This window comes from Neofelis nebulosa, chromosome 1 (assembly GCF_028018385.1).
Source record: "Neofelis nebulosa isolate mNeoNeb1 chromosome 1, mNeoNeb1.pri, whole genome shotgun sequence".
NCBI classification, from domain to species: domain Eukaryota; kingdom Metazoa; phylum Chordata; class Mammalia; order Carnivora; family Felidae; genus Neofelis; species Neofelis nebulosa.
In genome coordinates, this window is record NC_080782.1 from 116,507,718 (window position 1) to 116,521,398 (window position 13,681).

At 36.5% G+C, this 13,681-nt stretch overlaps 1 protein-coding gene across 2 annotated transcripts in view; it reads left to right on the forward strand.

Annotated features, from left to right (window-relative positions):
• The window catches only part of DHX29 (DExH-box helicase 29), a 46,385-nt gene that overhangs the window by 1,882 nt on the left and 30,822 nt on the right, over nt 1–13,681 (forward strand). For both annotated transcript variants that reach the window (XM_058732436.1, XM_058732447.1), the window contains exons 2-6: nt 5,379–5,452; nt 6,851–6,964; nt 8,941–9,070; nt 9,778–9,920; nt 11,854–11,979. In XM_058732436.1, the coding sequence (XP_058588419.1) occupies nt 5,379–5,452; nt 6,851–6,964; nt 8,941–9,070; nt 9,778–9,920; nt 11,854–11,979 (587 nt within the window). The remainder of the gene's footprint in view (nt 1–5,378; nt 5,453–6,850; nt 6,965–8,940; nt 9,071–9,777; nt 9,921–11,853; nt 11,980–13,681) is intronic.

The following is a 13,681-nucleotide window of genomic DNA, read 5'->3' on the forward strand; positions in this document are numbered from 1 at the left end:
TCTTGCCATGCTTTATACAATCTTCACTTATCTTCTGTGTACACCATTTTCACTTTTCAGCACTTTGTGCTGTTCATGCATCAGTCTAGGTACTCACGAATTCCTGGAGTACCAACAAAGCTTTCTAATGTGTCTCCCTACCTCTTATTTTTCTTCCTCTAGTTTGTCCTGCCTGCAGTCATCAGATTAATATTGAATAAATGCTGCTTTGTGCATAGCACTTCTCAGTTTCTTTCACAGCGTCTGCACTGACTTTGTGATTAAGTCCAAACCATTCATCTAGCATCTAAGACCCCTTTTCCAGCCTTGTTACTAATTCCTATATTTACCTATAGCAAATCTAATGTATTTTCATTGTTCCAAATGCAGATTTTGACTTTCTGCCTCCTTGTATTCTTGCCATTTTCTCTTAACGGAATGCCATCTGTCCCAAACACATCTATCCCAAATAGTGAAATCCAATAACGCCCTTCCCAAATGTCAAGAGAGAAAAAATGGGAGGTTGTCTATGAAATTTGTAGGAAAGATTTTATAACTAAGTTCATATATATAGCACTGAGAATAAATCTGCTGTGCAGACTGTGACATGATTTTTTTTCTGTTTGGGTATTTTTATATAACATGATAGGCCTGCTTTGGAGGAAAAAACATTATTTCTGAACTTGTTTTAGTTATTAATGTAAGTGTAATTGTTCTACTTCCCCTCAACTCTTTTCAAAAATTTGAAGGATTGTACATAGCATTACTTTCTCAAAATTGTCCTGTCACATAGAGGGAGAAAATCTCTTCTGCTATGAAATGACTCTTGGCACAATTCTCAGTATTCTCTCACTCCTGTTTTTTTCACTTCATTTGTTCATCAGATAATTTTTAAATTGCTACTATGTTCTAGGCAAGACTAGGCCCTGGAGATACCACATGAACTGATCAAGGGAGAGGACTAACAACTGTAAGGCTGGCATTTGTGAAAATCCTTAAGCCTAGCTGAGATGTAAAAATCCTAAGAGGGAAACAAGACTAGGGGGACTAATGTCATGAGTTAACTCATAAAACCATGATAAATATTTTTCAGGGTCATCCAAATAAAACAAAAAGTGCAACAAAAATCAGAAAAGTGACTTGGTAAAGAACAAATTAAATAGTAGAGTCTGTTTTTGCTTAGAAGAGGGATGGCTTCCCTGAGGAAACATCTATGCTGAGGTGGTTTGAAGCATCCAGTTATTAGAAGATATGAAGACAGTGTTTGTGGCTGAGGGGACAAGGGCAAAGGCCCTAAGATGGGAACAAGCTTGGCATGTTAACAAAAAAAATAAAAAAAGAAGAAAGTCCATGGGTAGAATGAAAGAGAAGGGGCTAGTGTTGGCATTAAATGTAGGAGAGACCTTAGGTAGTTTACATTTTTAAAGGATTAGTCAGGTGGCTCTGGCAGTATGGACTTCCTCACAGACCCTGACTGCTCAGATTGTATCATTTCATCCTCATTTATTCTCTAGATACCCTGTATTTCCCTTTCGCAGTTTATTTGCATAGTTACATAATGACTCCACTAGTAATTGAGCTCCATGAAGACAAGGACTGCGTCTTATTTATCCCTGTTTAGATCCCTTACCTGGTTCACATCCCCTTACGAATGTGTACTGTTGGTCAGAAAGAAACCAAAATGCCTCAGTACACCTGTCACCAGCGCTAACAACTCAAAGTGAGTGTATTAGCAATAGTGGGTCATTATAATCACTCCGTGATACAAAACGCAATACATTATAAAAGGAATATGTTGTGAAAGAGAGTAGTTGGCAACAACACATTGATTTTTTGGCTGGTGTGTTTTTTTTTAGCAGAGTCATCTTGAGGAAATCACTTTTTCTGTGCTTCAACTTTAATAAATATTTTTTAAAATAGTGTGCTGTGTTCTATGAACTATCATTTCTAAATTTGAAATCAATAATACTTTTGCCTTGGATATACTGTACACTAGCATCCTTATTTCCAGTCAAATTTACAGTAACTCCCTCTGTCTGAAACAGAAAACCACAGTTTATGGAAAAATGTCTTCAAGTAGCTGTCCTAAATCCTGTACACTTTATTTGGCAAAAGAATGGGACCCATCTTTGTTCCATGGCCTATTGACTTAGAATTGCATTTGAAAATAGAGTTACTAATTTCTAAGTTTGAGTTACTATTTTCTTCTGGTGCCTTCACTTTTTGCTAAATAACACATTAGAATCTGGCAGTTACATGGACATTCTGAAAGTTGGCAGCTGACAAGAAAGGAGACGACAGAATCACCAAGTAGAAAATTAGAGCAGTTTTGGAGGAATTGAGTAAGGTCAGTCTTCTTACTAGCTCTGCAGGTTTCAAGTTAAATTATAGATATTCATAATAACACATCATAAAAAGGTTTGGATTTTCTTGATGGTACTGTGTATATAACAGGAAGCATAAATATATTTTGGGAAGTTTTCCATCAAATTGTTAAGATGCATTTCAAATTCTGAAGCTTTCGTTCACACTCATTAAAACTCTTATATGAACATGTTTTAAAAAGAAGAATTCGAAATAGAAAAGGCCTTACTTGATTTAATTGGTACTTTCTCTGTGGCAAGATCTCATTGTTGCCTTAGTTCCTTGGCCTATTGATTAAAATGAAAACATATCCACTTTTAGAGACCTTTAATTGCACCCAGTGAATGTGCAGCAGTATCTGTGTGCATTCCCTCCCTGGTTTTCTGGGGACTCAGCACTTCTTTTATTTGCCCTCTGGAAGTTCACAATATAAGCTGACTTCTAAGAAGTGATATGGTTGTTTGTCTTAGGGAGAGTGGTTGGAGAAGACAAAGGAGAGCTTATTTCAATCTTCAACACAAAAAATTATTAAAGCAATTTATAATTTCACCTCCATCAGTAACACATCAACCTTGAATTGCTTCTCAGTATAGTCTTGGTAATAAACTGCTCTACCATCTGTACCTTTCCCAAAAGGGTTGTAATTGGATCCCCTCAGTGGTTTTTGGGACTTAGAAACTCTGATTAGTATGCAAAATTTGTGAATAAGTTTACTGCAAATGATGAGACTTCACAGAAATGGTTAAGGACTACTGATATGTACTCGCATTTATGACTGTTGACTTGAGTTTATGAGCAAGGTTACTAGAATTAAAGTTTAAGACTACAAGATAAGGAAATTAACCATAATGTGCCAGAATTGTCCCTATCTTTTCATATACTCTAGGTAACCTTGGGTACTTCCTGTAGAACTAGCATAGAAATAATTCAGGGAACCACTGATGTCTCTAATTCAGACTGCCCAAATGTAAATAGTTACTCTGAAAAACTTTTTTCTTTTAAATTTTTATTTCAATGTTTATTTTTGAGAGACAGAGACAGAGCATGAGTGGGGGAGGGGCAGAGAGAGAGAGGGAGACACAGAATCCAAAGCAGGCTCCAGGCTCTGAACTGTTGGCACAGAGCCCGACGCGGGGCTCGAACTCACAAACCATGAGATCATGACCTGAGCCAAAGTCAGACGCTTAACCAACTGAGCCACCCAGGCACCCCAAAACTTTTTTCTTTTAAAATGGCTAATTATATTAAGTAGCATCTTAAAAGGAAAACTCTAAGTCAACAGAGACCCAAGTTTTTGACCTTTAAAATCATAATAAGCAACTTATAAATTTAATGTTTAGGTTTCTCTCCGAAAGTAAAAAAAAAAAAAAAACTTTGAGATTTATTAACAGCAGAGTAAGTAGACGTTCTAAGATTCTAGGAGTATTCTTATATAGTAGTGGTTTGTCAAGTGTGTTCAAGGGATCCTGTGGAATTCTTGAAACCTCTCTGTCAGGGACTCCATGAAATGAGAACTGTTTTCATTAATCTAAAATGTTATTTGCCATATTTGTACTCATTTTCTCATGAGTGTACAGTGGTATTTTTCAGTGGCTACATGATGATAATACAGAAAATTGAATGGAGAAACCAGACATTAAGAGATTTGCAAAAACCCAAAACATTTTTTGGGGGGGTTTGGAAAATGTAGGTATTTTTCATAAGAAGTATTTATATTATAGTGGGTTTGTTCTTTTTAATGAATTAATGAGTATTTAAAAATTTTTCCTTTTTATAACGTGATGTGTATCAGTGTTATAATTCACATAAAAAGTATTTGGGATCGTCACTGATTTTTAAGAGAATAAACAGATCATGAGACTAATGGTTTGAAAATAATATGTGTTCCTTCATGGTTACTCGTTAGAGAACTGATGATATGTATAGTGTTTCTCTTGGCTGGAACAGACTTGACAACTGTAATGGGTATAGTAGTATCATTCCCACTCCCCCACCCCCATCTCCCCAAAGTTCATTTCTACCTGGAACCTCAGAATGCAACCTTATTTGGAAATAAGATCCTTACAGATAAAATTAGTGAGGGATCTTTCATCTCGAGATGGAATCATCCAGTGGCTAGTGTCCAGAGAAAGGAGAGAGTTATGTGAACACAGACACTAGAGACTAAGGCCATGTGAAGCCCCATGTGTAAAAGGCAAACAAGGCAAGCAATTCCTGGGATTACCAGAAGGATTACCAAAGGATTCTTGTCTAGAACCTAAAGGGAGCATGGTCCTAGCGAAAACTTGATTTTGGACTTAAAGCCTCCAGAATTGTGAGAGAATATGTTACATTTGGCCAACCAAGTTTGTGGTAATTTGTCCTAAGAAACTAGTACAGCAACCCTTGGACTCAATAGGAGAAGATGAGGGGCGCCTGGGTGGCTCAGTCAGTTGGGCATCCGACTTCAGCTTAGGTCATGATCTCACAGTTTGTGAGTTCGAGCCCCGCATCGGGCTCTGTGCTGACAGGTCAGAGCCTGGAGCCTGCTTCGGATTCTGTGTCTCCCTCTCTGCCCCTCCCCCACCCATGCTCTGTCTCTGTCTCTCTCTCTCAAAAATGAAGATTAAAAAAAAAATAGGAGAAGATGACAGGAGCTGCTGCCTCATTTATACTTTAGGTGGGAGTATTTCTCTTAAAAAATAACTGTCTTCTCTGCCAGGAATCTAATATCCTCTGAGAGATCTTGCTTCAGTTAAGTGCCACGCAGAAGAGCATCTGACTTTGAAAATATAAAGGTGAACGTAGATTTAATTTAAAAAATATACAATGCCTTTGCTCTTTGTAAGTAACTTGTTAACCTTGAGAATGCTAATTGGTAAAATGTTTGTGAAAATTTAGAGGCAGTATTGCTGACTTGTAGATTGAGTTATTTGGTGAAGTAGGGAAAAGAGGTGAAATCAAATATTTAATGTTTAGCAATTTTTAGAGAAAAAATAATGTAGTAATTATTAATGATTAAACTGCCTTGACTACTTGTTGTCTGTTATATACAGGTCCGAAAATTTATAGTTTTAATTCTACAAATGATTCTGGAGGTCCTGCAAATCTGGATAAATCTATTTTGAAAGTGAGTACTGAGGTCTTGAGTCATTTCAAGAAATGTTCTCTTTGAAAAAGAAAGAAAAAGGTATATTCTTAAATAAAAGAAATGGTGTATTTAAAATTTTTGTAATAAATTAATTGCTGATTTGTACTAAATAGATGTAAATCATAACATATATGTTGAAAGCCTATGGGAACTTAAGGAAGATGTGGGTTAGATCCAAATTTAAAAAAGAAATTTTTTTTTTAATGTTTATTTTTGAGAGAAAGAGGAAGGAGAGGGGAGAGAGAGGGGGACAAAGAATCTGAAGCAGGCTTCAGGCTCTGAGCGGTCAGCCCAGAGCCTTATGAAGGTCTCAAACCCACAAATCATGAGATCATGACCTGAGCTCAAGTCGGATGCTTAACTAGCTGAGCCACCCAGGTGCCCCAAGATACAAATCTTTAAGGATAGCATATGCATCCTTTCAGACCTGGTTTAGTATACATTTCCAGCCTCCTTTCCATTATTCTTCTCCACTTAAAGTTTTAGTTTAAATCTCATTGTTCCTCCAAGTCCCATGTGATTTTATGACTCCAGGCTTTTGTCAGTGAACTCTCTGCTTAAAGTGACCTGCTTCCCCTTCTCCATCTGTCTGTCACCTCTGGAGCCTCTAAGAAGTCCTTCATAACTCACCAGTTTTTCTTGTGGTCCCATTTTTTTTTTTTAATAGTTGCCATGCTGGTTTACAGTGTATCTTTTTATATAGGTTTCCTGTGCTAGACTGATTTCTGTAGTATATTTTTGAGCATAGATCATGGTAGGCATTCAGTAAAGATGTGGTAAAGGAAAGGTACATGTTTGTAGGTACATGTTTGTGTATTCTGAAGTTTAAAGTTTGGAAAGAACATATGAAACAAAAAAATGGAATGCAAAGTGGCTAATAGAAAAACAAGATCAAACATTGGGAGCCAAAAGAATTTATGTTACCTAATTATTACTATTTATATAGTATTTATTTTTGTTTGATATGTGTTCTTTTTAGTGTAACATCCATTCTTTAAAGCTGTTTGCTTGGGGTTTACATTAAGCAGATTCCTGGGCTCCATCCACAAGGATTCTGATTCAGCTTTACGATCAAGCTTAGGAATCGGTCTTTATGATAGCAATTCGAAGACAGTGCAGCTTCAGAGGGTTTGTAAGAGGATTTCTTCCTTGTCATATGTTGCTTTTTTCATATCCCATTTTTTCTTAAATATGTGGTACAGATATAGTCCAATGAATGGCGGTCTAAAATATAATTATTTTACCTGATTTTAGCGGAAATTCTTGGATTGTTGGCAGGGATACAGAAAACTATGTGATTTTCTTCTAATCATTTATTTATTAAATATTATGTAATAATTTAGATTCTAATTGATAGGACCTTTTTGGCTTCAACAGGTGGTAATTAATCACAAACTAGAGCAAAGAATTATTGGAGTGATAAATGAGCATAAAAAGCAAAATAATGACAAAGGAGTGATTTCTGGAAGACTTACTGCCAAAAAATTACAGGTATTTTGCAAACTTTTTTTAAGTTCCGTATTTTTTTTATGTTTATTTAATATTTATTTTGACAAAGAGTGCATGCATGAGCAGGGGAGGGGCAGAGAGACAGGAAGAGAGAGAATCCCAAGCAAGCTCCATGCTGTCAGCACAGAGCTCAACACAGAGCTCGAACCCACAAACCATGAGATGATGACCTGAGCAAAAATCAAAAGAGACGCTTAACTGAGCTACTTAGGTGCCCCCACTAAGTTCCTTATTTTTAATGGAGCATTTTTAAGCCTGTTCTACGTTGTAAGATAGTGAGAAAAAATGACATTTTCAACTCTGTTGAGATTTTATGTAGATCATTTCCATCTGCAAAACTAGGGAAGGAATTGTGCCATATACAAGTACACACATTAAAATGGTGATGTGAAAACTAAATTACATTCCACAAATTATATTAGGCTCTATAGTGGGCACTTTGCTTACATTTTCTCTGGCACAACAATACCAGAAGATACTTTGACCCATTTTTCAAATGAAGGAATCAGGGCTTGGAAAGATACTACATAAGCTATAGTCTGCAGTTGTTAATGAGTAAGTGGTAGAATAAGCACAGTCTGGATTTGAACGGAATTCTCTCCAGCTCTGAAGATCATGCTTTAGAAAGTACATTAAGATGCTTTACTTTATAGATGAACATGTTCATTGACGCACTAGTCGTAAGAAAAAGAGAAAACATCCTGAGTGGCCACTAATAGGAAAAGGTATGATTATGATACACCTACCTAATGAAGTATGTAACTCTTAGAAGTGATGAAGAGTTTCTGATAACTTGGGAAGATGCTAATGTTACAATGATTAAAAAAAATTTTTTTAATGTTTATTTATTTTGGGAGAGACAGAGCATGAGCAGTGGAGGAGCAGAGAGAGAGAGGGAGACACAGAATCAGAAGCAGGCTCCAGACTCTGAGCTGTCAGCACAGGGCCCAATGTGGGGTTCAAACGCACAAACTGCGAGATCACGACCTGAGCTGAAGTCGGATGCTTAACTGACTGAGCCACCCAGGTGCCCTGCTTATGTTATAACATTAAGTGAAATTTGTTTTCACAAGATCAGAAAAATGACTGATAGGAAACACTACATTGCAAACAATATCGTTGGATAGTAAGAATATGAGCAGTGTCTACAGGTCCTTTTATTTATTTATTTATTTTCTAGGTCCTTTTATTTACTGTTTTAATTTTTTTTTTTAATGTTTGTTTATTTTTGTGAGCAGAGGAGGGGCAGAGAGAGAGGGAGACACAGAATCTGAAGCAGGCCCCAGGCTCTCAGCTGTCAGCACAGAGCCCAGTGCCAGGCCCAGACCCACAAACCGGGAGAACATGACTTGAGCTGAAACTTGATGCTCAACCAGCTGAGCCACCCAGGCACCCTTTGAGGTCCTTTTAAAATTTATCCATAGTTCTCAAATTCTCAATCTGGTAAGCATATTTAACTCTTCTAACTAGAAGAGAGAAAAGATATTTTTGAAATAATAATTTGTATCAGAATTTCTTGTTTAAAATGAGTGGGCTACTGTGTGGCCCAGTAGCTTAAGCATCTGACTCTTGATTTTGGCTCAGGTCATGGCATGAGTTTCAGTCTTGCATTGGGCTCTGTATTGATAGCATAGAGCCTGGTTGGGATTCTCTCCCTCTCTCTCTGCCCTCCCCTGATTTCCCTCCCTCTCTCTCTCTCTAAATACATAAATAAACTTAAAAAATTTAAATGAGTGGGAGAGGGGCACCTGGGTGGCTCAGTCAGTTAAGTGTTCAACTTATGATCTTAGCTCAGGTCTTGATCTCAGGGTTGTGAGTTCAAGCCCTTGATTGGGCTCTGCGCTGGGCATAGAGCCTACTTAAATAAATAAATAATAATAAAATGAGTGGTAGAATAAAATTAGTAATAAAAGGAGAGAAAATTGACAGAATGACTTTTTTGCATTTCCCTCTTACAGGATTTATACATGGCTTTACAAGCATTTTCATTTAAGACTAAGGACATTGAAGATGCCATGACTAACACACTCTTACAGGGAGGTGATCTCCATTCTGCCTTGGATTGGCTCTGTTTAAATCTTTCAGATGGTAAGTATATTATCATTAAAGTCTTTCATTTTCTAAAGCCCTTCTGAAATTCAGAATTTGTGATATTTGTATCAACCTCTACTTAAAATTTTTTCACTGTCTTATAATTATTTTTTGAATGTTCTTACCCTTTTCTGCCCTTTGTAGTATATTCTCAGAGGTTGTAGTCCATGCAAGAAGAAATTTTTTGTGCATTACTTTCAGTTGTCAGTAGTCATTTTATAATGCACTTCATAGAACACATTTTTAAAGTTTGCCTACCTGTTACCTATCAGACTGTCTCTCCTGGTTTTGGTTTAGAAATTTGGGCCATCTGGCTTTGGATAGTTTTAATAACCAGAGAGTCAAGGTTGTCATCTTTAGCAAGAACCTAGAGTGCAAATTGCTTGTATGACTGATTAAGGATCCTGCCATATACTGTAATAGGCAACCAAAGAGTTGGGAAGGGTTCAAATCTTTTTTTGAAGTTACGACCCTAACACATTGAGAGTGAAATAAATGGCCAGTTAGAGGTGGGCTGTCATCTGATGAGTGTTCGCACTTTGACAATAAAGTCAGATTCATCATAGGATTTCTATTCTTGGGGAGATGAGCGTGGAAGAAAATTAGGTGCTCTTTGTTTAGCCAGGATTTTTGTGTATGATGAATGTGTATGTTTATGTTTTATATATCATCTGTATGTTTTTTTTTAAATCCCAATTTTTAAGATGCACTTCCTGAAGGATTCAGTCAAGAATTTGAAGAGCAACAAACTAAAAGTAGGCCAAAATTCCAGTCTCCTCAAATACCAGCCACTGTTTCACCTCCATCGCAACCTAAAATCAAAAAACCAGAAGATACTAAGATTAAGGTAATTTAAGAATTAAACACATGAAGTTGTATAGAAATCAGAATAAAGTGCATTATAGCAGTTTATGAGTAGAAATACTAGATTGCAATAATGTTTTTGCTTATTGAAGAGAATTAGTTTGCCAAACTTTTCTGTCACGGTTTCGGTAGTCTATTGCTGCATAGCAAACCACCCAAAAATTTAGTGACTTAAACCACCAGTTTATTTCTTTTGATTCTGCAGTCTGGACCAGGGTCAGCTGTTTAGTCCATCTGTTCCCCAAGTTGTCTTACTAGGCTAGAATATCCAAAATGGTTTCTTACTTATAGGGCTAGTACCTCAGCTGGGGGCTAACCAGGCATCCTTCTTTCCATGTGGCTAACTTATGTTTCCTCATATATGATGGTCACAGGGTGGTCTGATTTACTTGGCATCTGGCTTCTAAGACCAAGTATTTCAAGATGATAAGCCCCAGTCTGTAAATTTCTTACCAAGCCCTAGCTTGTATCTTGGTAATGTTTCCTTGGTTGAAGCACATCACATGGCCAATTCCAAAATACGTGTGGAAGGGGATTACAGCAAGGAGTCAAGACTGGAAGGTGTACTTCATTAGGGTGTTATGCTTAAATACACTGCGTATCGCACCTAGAGAACATTATGCTAAGTGAAATAAACCAGTCACAGAAAGATAAATACTATAGGATTCCACTTAAGTGAAGTATCCAAAATAGCTAAACTCTTAGAAGTGGAGAATAGAGTGGAAGTTACCAGAGGCTGAAGGGAGGAGAGGGGAAAATGGGGAAATGTTGCCTAATCATTTAGTTTCAGTTACACAAGATGAGTAAGTTCTAGAGATCTTTGTAACATAGTGCTTATAGTTAACAGAACAATATTATGCACTTTAAAATATGTTCAGAAGATAGGTCTCATGTTATGTGTTCTCACCACAATCACCACTCCCTATCCCCAGTAATCCATGTGCACATAAGAACACAAGGAAGTTTATAGAGATGATGGATATGTTTAGTATCTGAATTGTAGGTATCGTGAATGTACACGTATGTCCAAACTCATCAGAATGAGTTTATGTATACGTTATGATAAGTTAATATATAATTGATATATTAACATGTACATTAGATATGTACAATTTTTTAAAGTTTATTATTTCGAGAGAAAAAGCATATACATGTGAATAGGGGAGGGGCAGAGAGAAGGAGAGAAAGAATCCCGAGCAGGCTCCACGCGGTCAGCAGGGAGCCCGAGACAGGGCTTGATCCCATGAATGGCAAGATCATAACCTGAGCTGAAATCAAGAGTTGCATGCCCAACTGACTGAGCCACCCAGGCACCCCAAGTATGTACAGTTTTTAAATATATGAGTTATACCCCAGTAAAGCTTGAAGACAAAACAAAAACAAAAATCTGGAAGCATTATCCCCATAAAACCACTATTTTTAAGGAATAGCACTAGTTGGTTTTTTTGTTTTTTAAACATTTTATTTTTTGAGAGAGAGGGAGAGTGAATGTGTGATCAGGGGAGGGGCAGAGAGAGAGGGAGACACAGAATCCAAAGTAGGCTCCAGGCTCTGAGCTGTTAGCCCAGAGTCTGATTCAGGGCTCGAACCCACAAACACGAGATCGTGACCTGAGGCGAGGTTGGATACTCAGCCCGACTGAGCCACCCAGTTGCCTGGAGTAGCACTAGTTTTTAAAGTTCTCCTTATTGTTTTGCCTCTTTACATAGACATACCTTTTTGATTTTGAAAGTTTAGACTTCTTAAAGGAAGGTGGAATTCATTTGTCCTTCACAGAACAGTATATAATATGATTTTATGAGGTTTATGTGTCTACTGTTTCTGAGTGAAAAAAAAAATAGTAAAAACAGGGACACTTGATAGTTTGACACCTTTTTCTAACTTTGGTTTTTCAGATATTTGTTTTTCCTTTCTAGCCAAAAAAGGAAGAAAAAAATTTGGAAGTAAATATGAAAGAATGGATTTTGCAGTATGCCGAACAGCAAAATGAAGAAGAAAAGAGTGAGAATTCTAAAAGTTTAGAAGAGGAAAAATTTGACCCTGTGAGTTAGAAATTTGTATTAGGCTTTTAGCTGGCTATTCATAGGCAACATATTTAACTTTTCTATAACTTAGTTTTCTCATTTGTAAATTAAAGAAATACCCACCTCTAGGAGTGGATGGAAAGATTAAGCAAAATAAAACCTAAAAGTAACAAAATAAAAATGGCACAAAGTAACTGCTCAATAAGTGTTACTTACATTTCCTCCCATCTTTAAACATATAATCATCAAGTATTTTGAAATGATTATCATTTGTAAGGAGTGTGCTAAATTCCTTGGATAATAAAATAAAGGCACATTTCATTACAAAAAAATCCTTAGTCTGGTCAGAGAAACCTAGATATAAGAGAAACTAAAAATGTAAGGTTACATGAAAACAAGTTGTAGGAAGAAAATATTATAATACGTGTCTGACAGTAGACTTTAGAATTTATAAGGAAGTTTTCAAAGGACAACAGATACTTCACAAAAATAGACATATGGATAGCCAGTAAACATGGAAAAACAATTTCAAGATCACTAGTCATCAGAGAAATGAAAATGGAAACTGCAGTTAGATCCTATTGTATATTCATCAAAATGGCTACAATTAAAGAGATCAGTAATACCAAGTGTTGGGAGTGCATGGAGCTGCAGGAACACTCAGACATTGATTGTGGGAGTATAAAATGGTATATCCACTTCAGAAAACTGGCACTTCCTTAAAAAGTTAAACATACACTTAGCCATGTGACAGAACAGTTTCGTTCTTAGGTATTTATTCAAGAAAACTGAAAACATGTCCACAAAAGACCTATACACAAATGTGCATAGCAGTTTTATATTCATAATAGGCAAACACTGCAAGCAACTTTCCAAAACATTATCCTTGAATGAAAGAAGGGAGACACAGATGACTACATGTGTAATTATCATATTAAATTCCAGATAAGTCATCCTTGCTAAATCAATCTCTCGTGACAAAAGGCAGATCAGTAGTTGCTTGAGTCCAAGGATAGGGAAAGAGGATTGACTGTAAGGCAGCATGAGGAAACTTTTGGGGATGGTGGGAATGTTTTTTATCTTGATTAGGATGATGGTTAAATCAATATATATATTTATGAAACACATTCACCTGTATACCTAAATAGGTGTATTATGTTATATGTAAATCATACCTTAATAAAATTGGTTTAGAAAGAGAAAAGGGAAGTTGCAAAACACCATGTGTAGTATGATGAACCCATTTGTGTAAAAGAAAAAAATATATGTGTATTTTCATTCTATATGCACAGAAAAGATATGGAAAGATACACGAGAAGCTATTATTAGTGATTAGGACTGGGGTGGTAGAATGAGAGGGACACTTCTTTTTTTATACTTTTCTGTATCCTATACGTATTTTTTAAACTCTGTGCCTATATTAAACTAATATAAGCAAAAAGAACTTAGGACAGTATGAGTCTCCATTAAGGGTCAAAGAAGAGGTCTCTTCTGATTAGAACATTTGGTCAAGACTGCAAGAAGAGAGGGGGAACTTGAAGGGTGCAAAGTGTGCATGGGCAGTAAAGGGAAGATGATCCATATGGGTAAAATAGTGTGAACAGTGTACAGAAGTGGATTGTGCAATGAGCCTTTGGGTATTAAACAATATATGAATATATACAGAGTATAAAATGTAGATGAGTACTGACAGGAAGGAGTAAACAAGTGAGTTTAGCTG